Here is a 20,275-nt window from a genome sequence, read left to right on the forward strand (position 1 = left end):
AAAAGAGGCAGAAAAATGTTGAAACCTGGAGAGTTGTTAACTAACCAGAAAAGGGTGGCTACTGGGGGAGATCACAGGTGCTGCCATAGGCACTGAGTTGATTAGTGGGAGAACATAGATTCAAACTCCATGACTTCAACCTGTGGTCTTTCTACCATTCTTTTCCACCATTTCTCATAGTTGACAGTCAGTAAATGTTTGTTGAATTGAGATAGATTGAGACAGTACATGTAAGCCTTTTGGTTATTTGAAATTATTTCTTCCTTCTCCCTTGCCTCCCTGATTACCTAAGTGGCTCTGTGCCAAGCTATCACTATTTTTTTATGATGTTAATTTGTAAAACGGAAAGTGGACATTCATCTTCCTTCAGGAGAAATGTTATAATACAATAATCTGCCAGTTCTTAGAGGTTCTGTGGAATCATATCAGGTGTGATAATGGGTGTTAATGATAGTAATTTTTTTAACAACCAGATGACCATCCCCTTTAAAGTGGGTGTTCTTAGGAGAATGCCATTGCTCAAAATATTTTTGATATTTTATGTTGGCTGATATAGCAGTAAACTCTCACCGCAATAATACTTCGTGACAACATCATCAAAATCACAGTCATGCATACAGTCATAAGCATTTAACCAATGTGTATGTGGGTCTCCTGGGGGTCGGCTATTTAGACTGGGCCTGGCTGGCCAGCTCTGGGTCAGGTGTCTCTCATTCTCCTTATGAGATAACAGATTATCTTGAACATATTTCTCTCTGGCAGTAGCAGAAGCATAAAAGAACAAGTGAAGTTATGTGAGGCTTCTTGAGGCCTAGGCTAAGAGTTGGCACAATCTGTTATTCAAAGCAAGTCGTGTGGCCAAACCCACAGTCCAGGGCCATGGGAAATACTCTACACCTCATGTAAAAGGGAATGTAGTCACATGGCTAAGGGTGTGAATACAGACTGGGTGAAGATTTGGGGCCAACAAAGCAACCTATCATGGCTCTGCCTTTACCAAGTTATTTTGAATACTTGCAGTGATGTTAAATCTTTATCTTTTAGGGGTAGATTTTATTTTATTCTTTTAGTAAAATAGCTAAATTTATGAATGAAATGGGACAATCAGGCTAAATTTATCTTTGGGCAGAAAGGTGGCTGTTTAGGCATGCGATAGCATAATGAAACTTACATCTAGAACTGGTTCAAGAATATGGCATTCGGTGGTAGAATAGTTGGAATTGATGTACAGCCTTCCAAGGTGATCAGTTGACTGAAGGAATAATACTTGTTTCTGAAATAATTTCACAATAAACAAACCTCACAGTTTATAGTTACATGTTCCCACTGTGTTTCAAAGTGGGAATAGGAATGAATAGAGGCTCATCTCTAGTTCCTTTGACTAAAATCCTGAGCAAATGCGCTTTCTGTGCAGATTGTCATTGCCAAGTCCCCTCTGGCGACCTTCACCGCATTTGTCTACACCATCGAGAAGGAAGGCCTGGTTCTTCAAGGTAAGATTCTCGGCTTAAGCCATTTCTTTAGGCTGATTATGCTCAGTGCTGCCCATTGCGGGTGATAATTACTGCTGTGCTCCTGATAGAAGCTCCTTCGGGACGGGACGGAATCAAAGGCCAAGATGAATTGACCAGTGATGTTTATCCTGATAAGATAAGAGAGACTGGCAGTTGTGGTAAGAATTTGACAGAGGTTACGGAGAACTATAGAATCTCCTAACAGACAACCCAAGAATGAGGGACAAACCGAGTAGGCTAGGAACTGCAACCACCCCAGTCCTCTTCGCAGATTCCATGGGGTGAGGGACAAGGAGGTAGGTCTCTGACACCAGCGTGGAGGGCCCAGCCCTGCCTCAGAGCCTTCTCACTTAGCAGGTGGAAGAACGTCATGGCTTCATGAGCGCTACTTCCTCGGCCCCCTTCTGGTTACTCCATTTCCTCTCACTGTGCTTAAGTCCCGACTGGGGACCAGGCCTTGCAGACCTGCACTTTGTGACACGGGCCTGAGTTCTGGCTCGTGGTAGAGGCCCCCCAAGGCCGCAACCTAGAACTAATTCAACAAACAGGGGGAAAAGTGGATTGAGGGGCATCATTCTCAGATGCTGGGTCCTCGGGTGGTTAGGAAAGGCATCCAGTGGCAGGTCTGCAGAAAACAGTGAACAGGAGGGGGTAAATTCAAACCCCACTGAACTTAGCGCACAGGGCCAGATGTCCCAGACAGCTTTGTAGATTAAGAAGGGTCCCCACAGAAGTGCTCAGGATACACGTCTGTCCCCCGCTGTCAGGCAGGAGGCCCTACCCCAGGAGATGCGTAGGTGCCCATCTAGCCGGAACCACAGAGGAGCGTATTGTCATTTTTGTTCATGGGAGGAATATCTGCCCTTTAGGATTTTGTAAGCTGAGTATTTTTCCCAAGTCTGTGAAACAGAGTAAGTCCTTACAATATCCCCACGGAGACACATTGCATTGTAAAGATCTAGCAGGGCTTTTGTGGGGCAGGCTAGACGGTTCATGCTTCTGACTGAGGAACAGGCTGCAGCCTTCCTTTCCCTCTCCTTCTAAAACATCCACTTCTTAATGGACCCAGAAAGCAGCGTGTTTGTTTGGTGCAGCTGAGCTCCACAGCAGGGACTCGGGTCCAGGGAAATTTGGAGTAAGAACTACTGACCTTTGACTCTTAGCCTTTGACTTATGCTATCTAAGTTCCTTGGTAAATATTTTTTTTACAATTGCAAATATTGTTTTCTGACAAAGAAGCAGAGATTTTAAGACCAGATTAAGCAAAGCAAACAGCAGGCCCCTTTGTTACAGACTCTCTAAGGGTGTATAAGTAATAAGGGATCAGAAAGCTGGACTGGTGTGGACCCAGTGCACAGTGTGCCCTTTGGCTCTCCATTTTTAGAGCGTTTCTTAAAAGATTAGAAGTCTAGTAAATAGCAATTTTAGATGAAGATTTCAAGAAGTTCTATGGAAGATTACAAGATAATTTCACGAGGAAAAGGGCCAGTTCTGCCCAGATGGCTTGTAGGAGGGCCTTGATATGGTGCCTGTATCTTGATCACTCGGCATTTTGGTAGATAACATTTGAAAGCATGGTCTTATTTGGATAACTTTTGGATAATATTGGTGGGAACAAGATACATAGAATTGCCTCTCTGACTCTCATTGCTAAGATCATGATTTTGACAGGAAGGAGGAAATTGTTTAGGGAAAGTATTTAGAAACTGGAACTACAATGAATTGGTAGGGGTTGAGAAACTACAAAGAAAGACTATTAGACATAGTTGGAAAACGGGAGAAAGTGGATTACTAAAGGAGGCTGACCTGGAGCTGGGTGTCCAGGAAAGAGAAACATTCAGCAAAGTGTCTGATGATGCAAGAATCCCAACCAGTAAATAAAAATGTCTGGGAGATTTCAGAGCCTCACCTATTTGCTTTTGAAACTACGCCTTCCTCTCTGAGGTTTTTTGGAGGTGGCAGAACTCTCTGCCCCTGTCAGCAATGCCACTTAATGCAAACCTCTGGGCATTCCCTCCCCTCTGGCTATGTGCTCCCAAGGCTCTGGGGAAACAAAAAGGAGCTCTGATCCTCAGAAAAATGGGGATCCCTCCTGTGTTAGAGAGACCACCTTGGATTTCCATTCCAGCTCTGGTAGGTTCCTGAGAAAATCTCTAGCATCCTAGTTGTGTCAGCTTGAAAAAGACAATGTTGACCTTGATTCAGTGCTTTGCAAAACTGTTTTGCAACCCATTGGTGGGTCATGAAACAAAATTAAGGAATCATAACGAGCATTAAAAAAAAAAAGAAATAGAGAATGGAAAATAACATACACATATTGTACTGTTTCATGAAATATTTCTTGTGTGATTGTGTGTGTGTACATGCTTGATGAATTGATGTACAGAGGTTGCAGTGCAAAATGTTTTTCTTACTTGGATTGCAGTCATCGGCCTGGGTGATCTCTAAAGGCCTTCCCACTTCACCTTTATCTGATTCTCCAAGGAGATGGTGTACTTATCATTCACTTAGCTCAGTAGAGTTCTACCCTTGAGATCTCCACAAACCAGAACATAAAAGCTTATTTTTGCCCCCAGTCTTACCAGATGACTGAGCTAAAAAACACCTGCACCATTCCCCAGGTTTAAAGCAAAGAAACCTTTGATCCTTGGCTGATAACCTTGGAAAGGTACCAGACATCAAGGCCAAGAAGCTTTTCTTGCGTGAGGGGTTGCTCTGGCACAATACTCCTGAGGTGGCATGGAGGTTGGTACCTACAGCTCCGGGAAGGGGTATGCAAGCCATGTCTGAGGGGCATAGAGACAGAGAGGGGAAGGGCTGGAAGAGGGAGGGCAGCTCCTGTGGTACCAACTAAACAGGAAACTGCTAACCCAGCCACTGTGGCTCAACATTCCGTCTTTGTAATGGAGCTAGCCTGAAGGGGCAGTAAAGAATAATCCAAACGGGCAACCCTGGTTTTTTGGGTGGGGAGCAGGGCTGTTAGTGAGTGTGGGAATGATCACTGGGTGCCTTTCATCCCCTTAGCAAGACCCAAGATTCCTACCAGCCTGCTAACCAGGAGGTTTTTTTTTTTTTTTTAACATCTTTATTGGAGTATAATTGCTTTACAAGGGAGATGCAAGAGGGAAGAGATATGGGAAGCAGGAGGTTTTATACTACCTGAAGAGCTGCTGAGTGCGAGAGCAGAGGGAGGGAGTAAGGGGCGGGGCAGCATTCGATTTGCCGGCTCCGCAGGCCACCCCCTCCCCGGTTCTCAAGAGTTAGGATGCTGAGAGCAGCCGACAACTGGGGGCCTTACAGCCTCCCCGCCCCTTTGTTCACTGGGATGGGAGGGACAATGAAACGGCAGGCTGGAGAGACTGAGGGGCTTGGCATAGAGATTTCTCAGGCTGCTTTTTAAACACTTGAAGGAGCCGGTCCATGCTATTGTTGTAGTAAAATAGAAAGCGGAACTATTCTCCTTTTGCAAGAAAAAAAAAAAAGAAAAGGAAAAGAAAGAAAACCCACCCTCCAGCATCTTCAGGAGGCCGCCTGGCTCAGGCTATTACCATGGTAATACCGTGCTGTTTGCATCTTCTTTGTCTGTCCTCACACTGGTCCGGGATCCTGGCCTCTTCTGGTTGGGCCCCAGACCCTGGAAACACTTGGGCCCCAAAGGAGAGGGATCTCACAGCCCCCAACTTCCTGATGGTTCAGACTCTGAGAGGGGCCAGGTCCCAGCAGAGGGAAAGTTCATCTATTTTGTGCAACTGAAGTGGGAATGGTGGAGGGGGTCGGGGAAGATCCCTTTAATCCATTTTTCCTTTTGTTCCCAGAGTTCACCATGAAATCCCGCTGTTCACTGAGTGGGAAAGCTTAGAGGCTTGACCAGCCCAGAGAGAGGCTAAGGGGTGCCGGGACCTAGTGGAGAGGAAAAAGCAGGACTTGGCTTTGGGAATTGGCTTGCATGGAGTGGGTCCACAGAACCACATGGCTGCAGAAGGGAAGGGGGCGTTTACAGTGAACTCCAGCTTGACCCACATCTGTTCTGGTCATGTCCTTTGCTTCCCCAGCAAGCCCCAAATGTTGTGCCACCCAGAACACAGCTGGGGTCCCTGGACCTCTTTGTCAAGGCCAGGAATAAAGATTCTGTACTTGAAAGCAGCCAGGCTGTTGCTGATGCTACAGGAAGCGAAGGGAAAACCCAGGACCTGGGTCTCCCGGAGCCATCCTGGCTTTCATGGGGCTCCAGGCAATAAAGGCCTGCCGACTTGGTGAAGAAGGAGATGCTCTAGGAGGGGTTGGCCAGGGAAAAGGCAGAGGTGGCTCAGGGGGGCTCCTCCTTGTGCACTTTTCCCTTGCCCTACACTCTCCTTTTCCTTAGGAGTCTAGGAAGGGTTTGAAAAATGAAAACCAAGTTGTTTTTTGTTTTTTTGTTGTTTTTAATTTAGTTATTTAGTTTTGGCTGTGTTGGGTCTTCGTTTCTGTGCGCGGGCTTTCTCTAGTCGCGGCGAGCGGGGGCCACTCTTCATCGTGGTGCGCGGGCCTCTCACTGTCGCGGCCTCTCCTGTTGCGGAGCACAGGCTCCAGACGCGCAGGCTCAGTAGTTGTGGCTCACGGGCCTAGTTGCTCCGCGGCATGTGGGATCTTCCCAGACCAGGGCTCGAACCTGTGTCCCCTGCACTGGCAGGCAGATTCTCAACCACTGCACCACCAGGGAAGCCCAACCAAGTTGTTTTGAACAGGATAGAGGACAACGGCTTAGTTTCGCAACAGGACAGAATTATGCGCTTTTATATTGTTTAAAAAAACCTAAAGATCAGGTAAGACAGGTTGAATCTGGATTCTGGTGCTACTCTTATTAGTTTAGGTTTGAATGAGCAGCATAAACCTTGGGATGGGGCTGGGGAAGCTCAGGGGAGCCCAGAGCACCCTGAGATAGGTCCAGAGAAGTCTAGAAACAAAGCTAGTTTTCTGTTTTTCCAACCAGTCCCTATACTATAACCCAGTATAGGGACTCGGAATAAACCAGAAAACAAAGAAACAATGATTTTTTTAAGAGCTGGAAAGCTATGTGCCTCATCTTTCTTGTAAAATCAAGAGTGGTTATTTGACCAGCTTTCGAAGCATGTTGGAAAGGCATTAATCTCCTCTGTTTGTTCCTTTGTCACAAAGTTGAGTTACATTCTTCCACCCCATTTTCTTAGTCACTGAGCCAACTGGATGATTCATTGAAAAATTCTTTTTCCCCAAATACCACGATCTGATTTCATCAGATTTCAGTTAGAATCAGTAACCCATCTAAATGTTTCTGCCCAGTGGACTCAAAGTGACCCAGAAGAATCTCAGTCTGTTTCCATCCAGGTATGGAGGTGTCTGCTTGGTAAATATCACCCACACACCTGGCACAGCCTGGCATGGATTGGGGAGCCTGGCAGAGAGCCCTGGGATTCAGTGGAGCAGAGTGAACTCGCTCGCACAGGTCACAGAGGAGAGGGCAGAGCAGGCCTGTCGTATTGTCCTGAGCTGCTTCTTCCTGCCCCTCCACGAGGTGCTTCCCAGGGCAGAGAGGCAGGGCTCCCATCTGCAGAGTCTCTCCTTCTCTTTCAACGTTCACTTCACATCCCCTCCCTCCATGACATCGTCCTGCACTGACCCTTTCTTTGGTCCTTTCTTTTCCTCTCACTGTTAGCCTCAAAGAGAGATTTTGTTTTCAATGTGGAAAACATATTTTAAATACTGAACATTACAGAAAATAATAAAGCAAACCCATGACTCTAACATCCAGAATTAACAAATGTTAATATTTTGTCTTTTTCTTTTCAGATTTTTTTTTAATCAAAGTATAGTTGATTTACAGTGTTAGTTTCAGGTGTACAGCAAAGTGATTCAGTTATTCATATATATTCTTTTTCAGATTCTTTTCCATTTCCAAGATATTGAGTATAGTTCCCTATACTATACAGTAGGTCCTTGTTGTTTATCTATTTTATATATAGCAGTGTGTATATGTTAATCCCAAACTCCTAATTTCAGATTTTTTTTTTAATTGCAGGGATAAAACCTTACAAAATTCAAAACTCCTTTGTTCCTATCCCAAGTCCGTTCCTTCTCTCCCCTGCGCTCCTCCACAGAAGTAAAAGCTCTCCAGGGTTTGATGTATATCCTTCTCCCCGTTCTGAAAAACTTTTCTACATATATGTGAATCCAAACATCAGATTTGTTTTGAGTGCATCCTAAATTTTCATAAACGGTTTATTATACACATCATTCCACAGCTTGCTTTTTTCACTTAGCATTATGTTTTTGCAACATATCTGTGTTGATACACATAGATCATGTTCTTTCATTTTAACTGAGGTATCCATATCCACTGTATGAATGTACCACATGTTATCCATTCCCCCACTGACAAAAATTTTGATTACTTGTTAACTTAATGAATCTTGTTGCCCATGTTTCTTGGTATGCAGGTGTGAGGATTTCTCTAGGTATATATCAAAAAGTAGAATGGCTAGTCAGGGGATGCACATTTTTATCTTTACTATATATTTTCAAATTGTTCTCCAAAGAGGTTTGCCAATTTATACTTCTTCTGGAGATAGTGGATCAATTCCTATAATTATAAATTCACCGTCATGTTTCCATGGGCAATCTTCTTGTGTTTCTTTATGGCTGCCTCTTTTATCCCCGCCATTGAGGTGTAAGTTTCCGTAGCTTCTAGAGGGGTCTTCTGCACAGTGCATGTGATTTATGCATATACTTACATGATTAACTGACAGAAATTATTCTACTCCTCCTAAAGTTAACTATATACACCTCCCAGAAAGGGATCTTTTCGTTCCATTCATCACCTTCATTTTCAGATGAGGGAACTGAGTTCCAGAAAGGTGAAGTGCCTCAAAATTGGGTTTGCAGCTGTTCCCAAGTACTCAGCCGAGGCTCCTAAGATTTTTATAAAATCAGAAATGAATTTGGGCCCCCTTGTCTTCCATCATGGCAGCCCCTGTGACAACTTATCTCTCAGGCTTCATGAACCTCTGTTGGGATACTCTAGGCCCATCCTGAATCTTGAATCTCGAAATTCTAAACTAAGATGGAACAGTCACATTGATACAGTGATCCCTCAAGAAATTTCCTAAGTATAGTTGGGTTATAAATTTGGCTGGGTGGAACCACAACGTAGATTAACAGTGGTGTACAGGTAGAGGTTGACTGCTTTCTCACATAGCACTGTGGAGGAATGCAGTCCAGAGCTGGTATAGCAGCTCGGCCCCACATGTTGGTCCAGGGGCCCCGGGTCTTAGCCTGTTGCTCCATCATACCTAGGATGTTGCCCTTGTTGTCATGGTCCAAAATAGCTCAGTATCATGTCCTGCATCCAGGTAGCAGGAGTTGTGTGGGGTAGAGATTTGGTGGGAGGAAAGGTCAACCCCCTTCCTTTAAGGATATCAACCAGAAGTTACACACATTATCTCTGCCAATCTACCGATATATGGAAAGAAAGACTGGAAAATGTAGTTGTTAATCTCGGTGGCCATGTGCCCACCTAAATTTGGGGAGTTCTATTATCATGAGAGAGAAGAGGAGATGAATATTTAGTGACACATTTCTTTCAGAAGAGCCCAGTTGCAGAGATTAGGCCCCAGGGTACAACAGTACAGACCCTAGGGCGGGACTTGTTGCATAATGTTGAAATGCAACATAAATATTGCAGTTTCTCAGAGTTATCTGGAAAGCGGGGTTCCAGCCTAGTACTCAGTTTGGCTCAAATAAAACTCTTTTCTGTTCTTAAAAAAAAGAAAAAATATTATATATTTAAAATGCTATCAGGACCTTCTTTGGCAGAGTCTAGAGCAGAGGAGTATCACAGCCAGTAATGCCACCAAAGGTCAGCACCCAGAAATCTTGTTCCCCCTCCCAAGACAGAATCTCTGTCAATCAGAAACTTAGTACATGTTCTGCTATTGTGCACTATTCAAGAAAAATACTTGAACAAGAGCTACTAGTGCTTATAGCACAAGGCAGGGTATAAATTTGGTTCCAGAGTCAGAGACTAAACACATTTTTTTTCCAAAACGTTTTCTCCTGTCTCCACTTAAAAAAACGAAAAAAAAGCAAACAAACAAACAAACAAAAGACATGGAACAAAATGTCAGTTGGAATAAGGTTACAGAGAAAAACTTTATTCCAAGACCTGGACTGTAGTTAGACTAGATCCACGCTCCTCTTTTAGAACCGGGAAGCCATTTGGCTATCTTTAACAATTAACAGTTAACAATTTGCATTTGTGAAAATGCCCAGGTAATAATATCAAAAGAAGTTAAATCAATTCAGGTTGTTGATTTTCTTTGAAGACCTCTTCCAAAAGGACTTGGAGTTCTTTCTGGAATAGGACTTAAGCTCCATTTCAGTGAGTTCAGTTAAGCAGGTATTTCTCAAGCATCTATCCTTTGTAAACCATGGTGCTCTGACGAGATAGGCTGAAAAAAAAAAAAAAAAGGTCCCTTGTTTTTAATAGCTCACAATCTAGTTAGCTCAAAAACAAAACATGCAATCAAAAGCAAACTGCCACACCTATTATCAAGGTTCAAACAATGGGATTTGAAAGGATAGAGGAAATAGACTCATTCCATCTAGGATGACTGAGGAAGGTTCCTGAGAGGACATGGTACTTGAACTGGATGTCAGCTCCTGAATACTGACGAAAATGGCATTCCATTGTCCCTTGACAGACGCCAGCTTCTTTTGCTGTTTGAGGATAGATTCAGGCCCGCTGTGGAATGCTGATTAGCGCCATGTGACTGATGTTGAAACGTGCTGACTAATGTGTTCTAAATGGATTGATTCAACAATAAAGGGAACATTGAGAGTCAAGAGTTCAGATCCTGACGTTTACCGGGTGATGAAGTGTAAATCACTTAGCCTCGCTACTTCATTTTTTTTGTCAATGAAAATGTGCTCATGATGATGAGAAGCCAACAAATCACCTGGACTAGAAAGTGGTTTACAAATCTCAAGGATAACAGAAATGCTTAACGACAGTTCCCAGGACAGGCTTATGCAACCTTGGGTTATTCACAGTCCGTACAGAATCAGAAGATCCATCGCATGCTGCTCCGTAGCCATGTGAAACTTCAGTTTCCTCACACATGCCATGAGAGCTGACAAATAGTGCACTGCACTCACAAAAACTGACCGATAGAGGAGCCTTTGAAAAATCTTCCTATCTACCTACTGGGACGTCTGTGTTTTTCGACAACAAATGTTGCCACAGGACTCAAAGCTTGCATTGCACACACAGCTTTTCCTCTCTTTTGACATCTCCCCAGCTAGACTGCTTGAGAACCTGGCCTTCCGTGTCCAGATGTTTACTGAATTCTGAAGGCCCCCCAAAGGGCCCAAGTTCTTTTGTTGCTCTCCAAATCACTTCCCACAGAGACTGACCAATGTCCTGAAGGAGCCCTTCAATAGGGAGGATAAATGGAGGCAGATGAAGACATGACCCCCTGAGGCTCACCCACGTCCACGCTAACAAAGGGTCTGAGGCAAAACCTTGTAAGGAGCATTTTGGTCAGCAGCATCCCCTCGAGAGGCCAAGTCTCCCCCACAGGGCTGCTTTCAATGGCTCCCATCGTAGTGGAAGCCCCGAGCATTTGTTAAGGGCTGGGGTGTGCTAGGTGTAGCACAAAACATCTAAATCATGCCCCCCACCCCTGGTCTTTGTGAGGGCTTCCTGGCTACAGATGGCAGCTGGCTTTCTCAGGGGAAACCTTGGGGGGTAGTAGAGGAAGCTGAAGAGGGGCTCCCGCTTCTCTGGATGACCTCTTCCCACCCAGCCCAGAAAGGCTCCCCTTTTGTCTGTAGCTATCAGCAGTCAAGCCAGGGCTGTGGGGCCTTAACCCACACCTGTGCTGAGTTTCTGGGTGTCTCAGGTTTGCAAAGCCATTGGCTCCCTGGGTAATAGACAGGTATGTGTGTAAGAGGGCTGCCGTGGGAAGGAGAGGTTTATTTCGACTGCTAGTGAGAAGTTAGTGCATTTCATGACAGCAACGGTTTTTCAAACATTCTTTCTCTCCCTCTCTTTTCTTTTTTTTTTTCCTTTAGACCAACAGAGGCCATAGGGACACTATGACCTTTGTCTAGAGCTGATGGGGGCGTGATTTGTGAAATGAAACAGGACCGGGCTGCTTGGAAGAAGGAAACGGAAGCCAACATAATGGGGATTAATTAGTTGATTGCTGTTGAGATGGTAACAGATTTGCACCCCCCCTCCTTACCATTGAGCCAGCCATCTCAGACCTAACAGGGAAGGTGAAGATGAAGAGGCCTTTGTTCGGGTCTCTAGATGCTTGGGGCTGTAGGCTTTGCCGCCATGGGATGGCAACAGCCATAATAATAATAATTTGCACTTATATAGCACCTTTCAACCAGGCACCTCAAAGCGGTTTAACCACATTAATTAATGAAAGCCCACGATCCCCCTGCGGAGAGGAAGAGGATGACTAACAGGATTTGTAATTACAGGAGGGAACATTTCCGAATAAAGTATATTGTCCACTAAACAAAAAGAGGAGGTGTAAAGGAATTGGGGTCTCCAAAGAGTAACTGATTGAGAAGTGAAACCATGGAAAGATGGGGGAGGCTGGGGGCGGGCATGGGCATGAGGGTCTGCTCTTTTGTCAGAGGGAGGTCGATGGGCTCAGAATTCACTGACAGGTTCGGATCCAACTGAGAAGCGGGACATGTATGGTATTAATGGCATTTGGAAGGTCATTAGTGGTACACCTATTGTGGTGTAAATTCAAGTTTCACTGGTACATTGTGTAGAGCCCTGCAGAACAAAGAGTGAGATTCCTGCAGTATTTAATAAAGGATGAAATGATTTCTTTAGATCCAAAGCCCAAGGCTGGGCCAGTCAATTAGCAAATAAATCAATTGGTGACCCATAGGATAATTTAGTCATTCCTAGCAGAACACCCAGCCTACCCCCTCCTTCTTCCATGAGGTTTCCAACCAAAGCTTCAAGGCTGTGGGCTTTAGCCCCTTCAAAGCCAGACATCAGATCTTCCCAGCCTTTGGCACTGGGACCTCTTTTACCCAAATCGTTGGTGACGCTCAAGCTGCCCTCTGTAGAATCACTTTGTATCTGCTCCCCTTCAGAGGTTTTTAAATGCCTTGGATGCTAGAATCAAGTCTTGTCCCATCTCATGTCTGCTACCAATGCCCAACAGAGTGCTGTGCACAAAGTAAGTACCCAATCGGTGAAGAATGGTTGGATGACAAAATCCTTTAACAACTCAGTGTTTGTTGACTACATACCAAATGCTAAGGCAAAGCTCAAAAAATAGGCTCTGTGTATTACAAGGAATGGAAAAGACTCGTGAACTCCTAAGTATAATGTAAAGCAGAAGAAAATAAAGTTAACATTATAGATGCACGCCCAAGCCACAGGCTGCAAGGGCCAAAGGAGGGACGTTTTATCCAGCTGGAGTGAATCAAGGAAGGTATTCCTGGAGAGCAAACAATGCGCTGGGCATTGGAGGGCGAGAAAGATTTTGATGGACCTGGAAGAGGTGGAGGATACAGAGTTTCCAGACTGTGGTCATTTGTCTCGCTGAGTGAGGTGCCTTTGGAGAGCGTGTGGTCTTCAATAGAACATTTGTGAAAACCAAGCTGAGTTTTTGTAGCTGATTCAATGTACATTTCCTGTGAATTCTTGAATATGAATTGGCTATTTTCAAACAGCCAGGGACTATTACGAAAGTTGAGAAAGATATTTTGTTCTCTGTAACTATTAGTTCAGTCTCTCTGCACTTTCACTGTCCACCAAGAAAGAAAAGCTAAGCAGTTCACACGTTAAAGTGGGCACTCAGGAGTGTCTGAGAAAGGTACGAGGAAAACATATCTTGGTCCCAGATGTCAAAGATTAAATGGCTTCCTACTTGAGGCCTTTTTTTTTTTTTTTTGACCCCAGGAAACAGTAAGACAGTGCTCTACCCCCAGTGACTGACAGACAAATCAGTCCCTGTGCTCTCCTACTCCAAGGTGTTTCACCACGAACCATGCTGCCAGGACAGGACCTAAGCACTGTCCTCGCATTGTGCCAATACTCAGTGCTGCTGTGTGTCTCACACACGCTGTACGTGCATCTGCTTATCTGATCCTCCCCGCAGTTTCACAAGGTAGGACTTCACATCGTTCCTTCTTTGCAGCTGAGGAAGGAGGCAAGAAAAGTTCAGTCTCTTGCTAGAAAGTGATGGAATGTGCACTTGAACCCAGGTAATCTTGCTTCTTCCTCTCCCCACTCACCCCTGTAGTATTTCTGTTCGTATCTATTACAAGTCATCCTCACTAAGGGACTCAGCACAATGCTGTACACACAATAGAAAATTCAGTGAATATTTTCCAAATAAAAGAATCATCAGAGCAATACTGGTGGTTGGATCTTCCAATGGGAGAAGTGACTGAAGAGAATATGGTAGAGGTTCCATCACTGTCTCCTTCTCTTTTCACCATTATTAAAAATGAGGAGACATGCATAGGAAAGGTGCCCCCAGGGAATAGTCACATGGAAGAAGACACAGGTGGCATTCATGAGCTGAAAATCTGCCAAACTGGTACCACCCACGGAACGCTAGGGAGGCATCTTGAGTTGTTAATCACTTTTATTGAACTTGGATGCGATGAAGTAATTTCTTGGTGTGTGTGTACATATACACATATAACGCAAAGTCCAACTTTTGTCTCCCTAATTGTACTAGCATCCTAGCTGCTCTGTTGATGTGCGGCAGTCCTGGTGAAGACTCAGAAGTGTGTGGTCCCTATCAGCCCACGGAATGAACACTTCTGGGTTAACCCAGAATTGCCTAACTCTGTGCCCAGTGACTTTTAGTTGTATGTTGTGAGCAAAGTTACTGCTCGGAGACGGGACTGTAGAAGTTTGTCCTGCAAAACCAGGATTGCCAAGTGAGAATTTCGGAGTTGTGATGAGGATTAGGTAATGGAGGAGAGGGGAATGAAGGCAAGAGGAAGTGCAAAGTATCAGATTCTGTCCTAAAAATCGTGGTCTTAGAACCACTTGGGAGGGTCATTTTTTCCCCAAGCTTTGGTTTTAATATCATCACCATCACTTTTGTCCTACAGCTATGAAAGGACCTTCTTTGTTCCACTATAGAATTCACCAGAGGCTGCTTTTACTCAAATGAAGGGAGCAGTCCATCACGCTTCTCAGATGAATATCCTAAGTGCGAGAGAAAGCACATTGCCTACTTCTCTGAATTTCAGTGAGGGGGGGGGTTCAGATGCAGCACAGGTGCTCCAGAACTCCAAACAGAGCTGGGAGGAGAGATGACCAATGAATAGCGGGCATAAGTCAGGACAGACTTGGTTTTGCTGCTTAAACAAACAAGCCCATGAACTCTCAGTGACTTAAAACCAGGCCTGTGCATGTCTGAGAGACCCTCCCGGGAGGCTGTCCTCCATGTGATGATTCAGTAGTTCGTTTCAGTATAAACATGCACTTCACCCTTGCCATTAGGAGGGGAAGAATGAGAAGGAGGTTGAGCACTGGCAATTAAGGGCCTCCTCTAAGAAACGACACACATCACCTCTCTCATGACCAAGCAGTCATGTCGTCCCTGGAGTTGGGAACCTCGTCTGTATTTGGAATGGAAGGAGAACCGTAGATTGGCAAACACTTGTAATGTCTGCTGCATACTGTAGACCCAGGGAGCTGGCAAATGTCTCCTTCCTTCACATCCACCCCTTGTGCCTTTCCCTTGGATTACTGGGCGTCTATCAAAGACTTACAAGGTAGTGTTGAGAGTTGAAGACCAAATCGTTTTGCAGCCCATTTTAGTCCACACGTGACCTTTTTGAAAAAGAGGAGTAGCCAGGGAAAACCAATTAACTCTGGGTACTTTTCCCTTGAAGCTATCAGATACTATTCACTCTGGGGAAAGATAATGGGTTAAAGGGAGCCATGGCCCGATTTCAATAATACGTCTAAGATAGAACAGCTCACTTTGAGTTGCCCAGGACCATCATGCTTTGTGTGAAAAGGCTTCTGGAAACATGCCCTTCTGCTTCCATTCCCTCCCTTGTTACCGGACATGATTCAAATTCCCTCTAATCCCTGCGACTTTTCCAGAAAGCAGATTTCCCAGCAGCAGAAAGAGAAGAAAAAGAAAAACTTTCCCTTATTATTCTTCCAAAAATGAATTCCTGCTCTGAGTGGGCTGCTTCCATGTGTTTTCAGTCAAGTGCTGATGGCAGCCTTGCTGGGGGACATTTCCAAGAGGCTGTGGACATAATGGATGAGGTCTCGTATTGACAAGAGCTGCTCTCAGTTTTCCTTCCAGTTTAGCCCTCCTGAGCCCTGAAATCCGAGATGAGAAATGATTCACGAGATCTCGCTGGTGAACCGACATGGCTGCCACACCTCTCTGCTCCTTTTAACTTGGTAAAAACTCATGGTTTTAAAGCTTCCCTCAGAGAGATTTGTAGACCTGAATCTTAGTAACTTAGAAAGGACTTACCTTTCTTAGACCAAACTAGCTCTTTGTAGACGCCAAGATCTCCTTTCTTTAGGACTGAAACATAGTCTTGACCTGCCTTGACATCAGAATAACAAAGGGAAAAATTAGGTCACACCATTTCCTGCCTAAAATCTAATCTCAAGTACACAAGATGCTTCCAAATAAACAGTGGTGGTAGGTCATGCTTGCTAAGGGAACCAGCCTACTCATTTTCCCCAAAGAAAATGTCTTCAGATAATAATTCGATTTTAACTTACCTACACAGAACTTGTGCAAACTGTTACAGTTGGGTCTTTCCATTGAGAAAAATCTCAGTTACCTTAGGTAAAAGGGGACAGGTGTTGTTAAGGATACGGGTGGTCTGGAATTGGAGATCCTTGAGGAGCAAAGGCAACCCTGGGGATTCGTTTCCTTAGAGACACTGCTTCTCTCTGCATATCTGTCCAAGGCAACTCTCTCTCCCAGCAGACATGCCCTACATACTATAGTTCTGCTTATTCAAAACTTGAGCTGGCATGTGGCTCGTCCTGGTCTCTTGAGCTCCTCTCTCTCCACCTCAGCCTTTCAACTCCAAGCCCATTGGATTTTTTTCCTTGGTATTTCCTAGTTAGAATTCCTAAGACAGAATATGATTGGCATAGGCTCATCTTATTGTTTTGTCTCGGTTAACATCATTGGTCACTAGCCAGCCAGTCCGCTGTGGGCTGAAGGAGGGGCCGAAAGCATGGCTGCCTAACCAGCAGCAGATGTGGGCAAGGCAGCGCCACGAGAGGGGCCCGTGAGAGGGTGAGATGGATGATGAACTGGAGTGTGCTCTTTGTACCCTTAACTGGACTGCTACACAGATACTCATTCACTCTCTTGCTTCTACCTCCTCTTCTCATCAGGAAGATCTCATCAGGAGATCACCTGATCTCCCCTGTTGCAGCCTGGTCCCCCATTATTGCTCATCCCTCAACCCGACTCCAGTATCCTACTTCTCGTCCTGTTAAAGTACGCCATCACAGGGACTTCCCTGGTGGTGCAGTTGGCTGGGGCTCCATGCTTCCAGTGCGGGGGGCCGGGGTTCGATCTCTGGTTGGGGAGCTGGATCCCACACGCATGCCCCGCCTGGGAGTTTGCGTGCCACAACTAAGGAGCTGGTGAGCCACAACTAAGGCCTGCGAGCTGCAACTAAGGAGCCTGCTGGCTGCAGCTGAGGAGCACACATGCTGCAGCTGGGGAGCCCGCGAGCCACAGCTCAGGAGCACGCCTGCTGCAACTGAGACGCGGAGCAACCGAATTAATTAATTAACTAAAAAATAAAAATGTACCCAGTCACGGAGGTGTATGACTAGTGAGTGGTAAGGAAGAGGTCTTAACATGTATTTGAGAATAGAAGGAAGACTGGGGAAGGTGTGATATGGAAGGAGAAATGGAAATAAAACCCTTTCTTAGCTAAAGAAAATCTCATTCCCACCAGGACCAAGTCCCTTTGCTCTTTCTCCCAATCTTTGCAGCAATTTCCCTCTCCCCAAAACCAGACGTCAGCAGAAGCGAAGGAAAGTTCCGCTGAGGAACCCTGACCTAGCAGAGAGGGAACGTATTCTGGCTCTGCTAATCCCCCAGACCTTTTTCTGACCCCTGTGGGGATCCCTAGTCCCCATCTCAGACCCTTGCCTTTCCCCGGCCCCCATCCTCAGGCCTCAGGGAGCCCTGGTCCCAGACCCTTGAATAATAAGTGCCAAACTATTTACTTTCAAAGTAAGGTTTTGAACACAAGTGAAGGACTCTGTTTAGATAAGGTCTTTGCCAGTAGTTTCCCCCGAAGATGCACAAAGCCCTTCATTGGCAGTTTTCACAAATCTTCGTGATGTTTTTGGAGGACTGGTCACGTGTGGTGTTGCCCTATTTCAACTGAGTCAGAGAAATTGTGCTTTGTCTAAATTCACACATCAACCAGAGAACTAGGAGGAGAATTGAATGGTGATACTGAGCTTTGCCTTTTATTCATCAAAGACCATTGCCTGTATACCTCATCAGATGGTGGTAAAAACCCAACCCAATCCATCTACATTCAAATTTCAGTATTTCCATATTCCTCTCAGTGGACGTGAGGCTAGAAATTCATTAAAGGGAAATCTAAACAACCCTGTATTTTCCTGCTCTCTCCTGAGCTCTGAGTGTGTCACTGTTGATTAAATCATTGGTCAAACCTTGTCCTATGACTGACACTCTTATCTACTGACTAAAATTACAGAGTTTCCCTAGGAACCTAAGATGGCAGAGAAGGTGGTTCCAATGGTGCTTCTAAACCTGCTGCTGTGGGATTCTAGAGCCAGTTCCTCTGGATCGCTTCCAGATCTCTGCTCATTTCATTTCCAGTCTGGGGTTGAAGTCTATTGCCATTGGCTGTCCCCTGGGATCTGAGAACCAATCTGGGGTTTGTCCAACCTCTCTCTCCAGCACAACCATCCCCCTTCCACAGTCATTACCACTCTAACAGCTTGAAAGTTGATGCAAAGATGGAGCAGAAGAAGCCAGTTTGGCTTTCTCCCAGCTCTCTAGGCCCCTCTGGGTTTAATCAGCAACCACCCATCTTTGTGTTAATAACATAAGCCTCTCTCACTAGAACACCTGGAGGACCCATAGGAAGGCTTAAGATGAAGCCAACTCTGCAGTAACTATTCTGACAATCAGTCTGTTTAACCTGAACTCAGACTCTCCGGACACAAACAGCTTGCTAAATCCAAGCACCCAACTGGATGGAGCAGTAACTCTTAATGTTCCTTAAGCCAACTTGAGTTTTGCTAATACTTTTCATGCCCACGTCTCAGCTCCAAAGGCTGAGATGTCAGGCGACATCTCCCCCATTTCAGGTTTAGCAAAATGTCCTGAGTGCATCCCACTGGTAGAGTTCTTTAGTGGCATCTTCCCAGCCCTTTCCCTACCCTCCCAGCCCATCTGTTGGTGGGGTTCACACCCCTGGAGAAATAATAGGCCTTCTTAACTGGGATTGCTGGCCACTTCTCTTAGTAACTAATCCAGATGCCCTTAGGTGTTAGGTGATTACCTGCGCCAAGGAAACGGGCCAGGGGCTGGGGAGGTGGAAGGGGTGGGCAGGGGACACATGGAAAACAATCCCCTGCTGTATGCATCTGCTAAAGCTGCCATAACAGAATACCATAGAAGAGCTTAAACAACAGAAATTTATTTTCTCCCAGTTCTGGAAGATAGAAGTCCAGGATCAAGGTGCCGGCAGCTTTGGTTTCTCCTGAGACCTCTGTCCTTGGTTTGCAGATGGATGCCTTCTCGCTGTGTCCTCACATGGCCTTTCCTTTGTGTGCACTCCTAGTGTCTCTTCCTCTTCTTGTAAGGACACCAGTCTTATTGGATTAGGGTCCTGCTCTTCTGACCTCATTTAACCTTAATTACTTCCTTTTAAAGGCCCTATCTCCATATATCGTCATAGTGGGGATAAGGGCTTCAACATATGAATTTGGGGGTGGGGATACCATTCAGTCCATAACACCTGCCATAATGCTGTTTCCCTCAACAGATCATCTTCCCTCCTCTGATGCTACCCTTCTAATACTGAGTGAGAGAAAAGTAGATATTGGTCAAGAAATGGCAGGTGTGACTCTGTGCTGTCAGTTTGAGAATGGCCAAGCTAGGTTGGGACACCTGAGACACAGTAAAAAGACAGATGGATGGATAGATCCATGAAGGGATGGTTGGATGGATAGACAGATGGACGAATAAATGACTTAGGTAGTGTGTTGATAGCACCAGGGCACATATTACCTTATACTTCTTTGGAGTAGTAGTTTTTTACAGGGAGGGGTTGCAAACTCAAATGCTCATGATAAACAGGTAACAGAGTTGCAAAAAGAGGCCAGGTGCAATAATTGGGAGTAGCTGGGACTGTGACACCGTGGAAAGAGTATGCCCTGTCCAAAGGGGCAGCACATACCCAGCTCCAGCCAATTGTTACTATGTGGGATGCCAGCCTAATGTTGCCAGAACTTCTGATTTTTCAAGGGAAGCCAGAAATCTGGATTTTCAGATGAAATTTTTCTTTAACTAAATCTTTAAATTATGGAAACTAATTCAAAAATTATAAAATACTGTGTAGGCCAAATGAGCACATTTACAGTCTGAATGAACCCTGGAGGCTGCCAGATTTCCACTCTTGGAATACTAGAAAGACACCTGTAATGTCATCACATGAGGATGTAGGTGTTTAAGAACTCGGGGTCATGA

The 20,275-nt window shown here is 45.1% G+C and overlaps 1 protein-coding gene across 3 annotated transcripts in view; it reads left to right on the forward strand.

Moving 5' to 3' along the window:
* Positions 1–20,275, forward strand: part of RAD51B (RAD51 paralog B) — a 641,700-nt gene that overhangs the window by 598,594 nt on the left and 22,831 nt on the right. The window contains exons 10-11 of one of the 3 annotated variants that reach the window (XM_029239092.1): positions 1,415–1,493; positions 11,601–12,054. In XM_029239092.1, the coding sequence (XP_029094925.1) occupies positions 1,415–1,493; positions 11,601–11,617 (96 nt within the window). In that variant the 3' untranslated portion in view covers positions 11,618–12,054. Of the gene's footprint in view, positions 1–1,414; positions 3,812–11,600; positions 12,055–20,275 lie in introns of those variants that run through there. The other 2 variants (XM_029239093.1, XM_029239091.1) reach the window with 2 other exon arrangements.

This window comes from Monodon monoceros, unplaced genomic scaffold (genome assembly GCF_005190385.1).
Source record: "Monodon monoceros isolate NGI ecotype Baffin Bay Population unplaced genomic scaffold, NGI_Narwhal_1 Super_Scaffold_21, whole genome shotgun sequence".
Lineage (NCBI taxonomy): Eukaryota > Metazoa > Chordata > Mammalia > Artiodactyla > Monodontidae > Monodon > Monodon monoceros.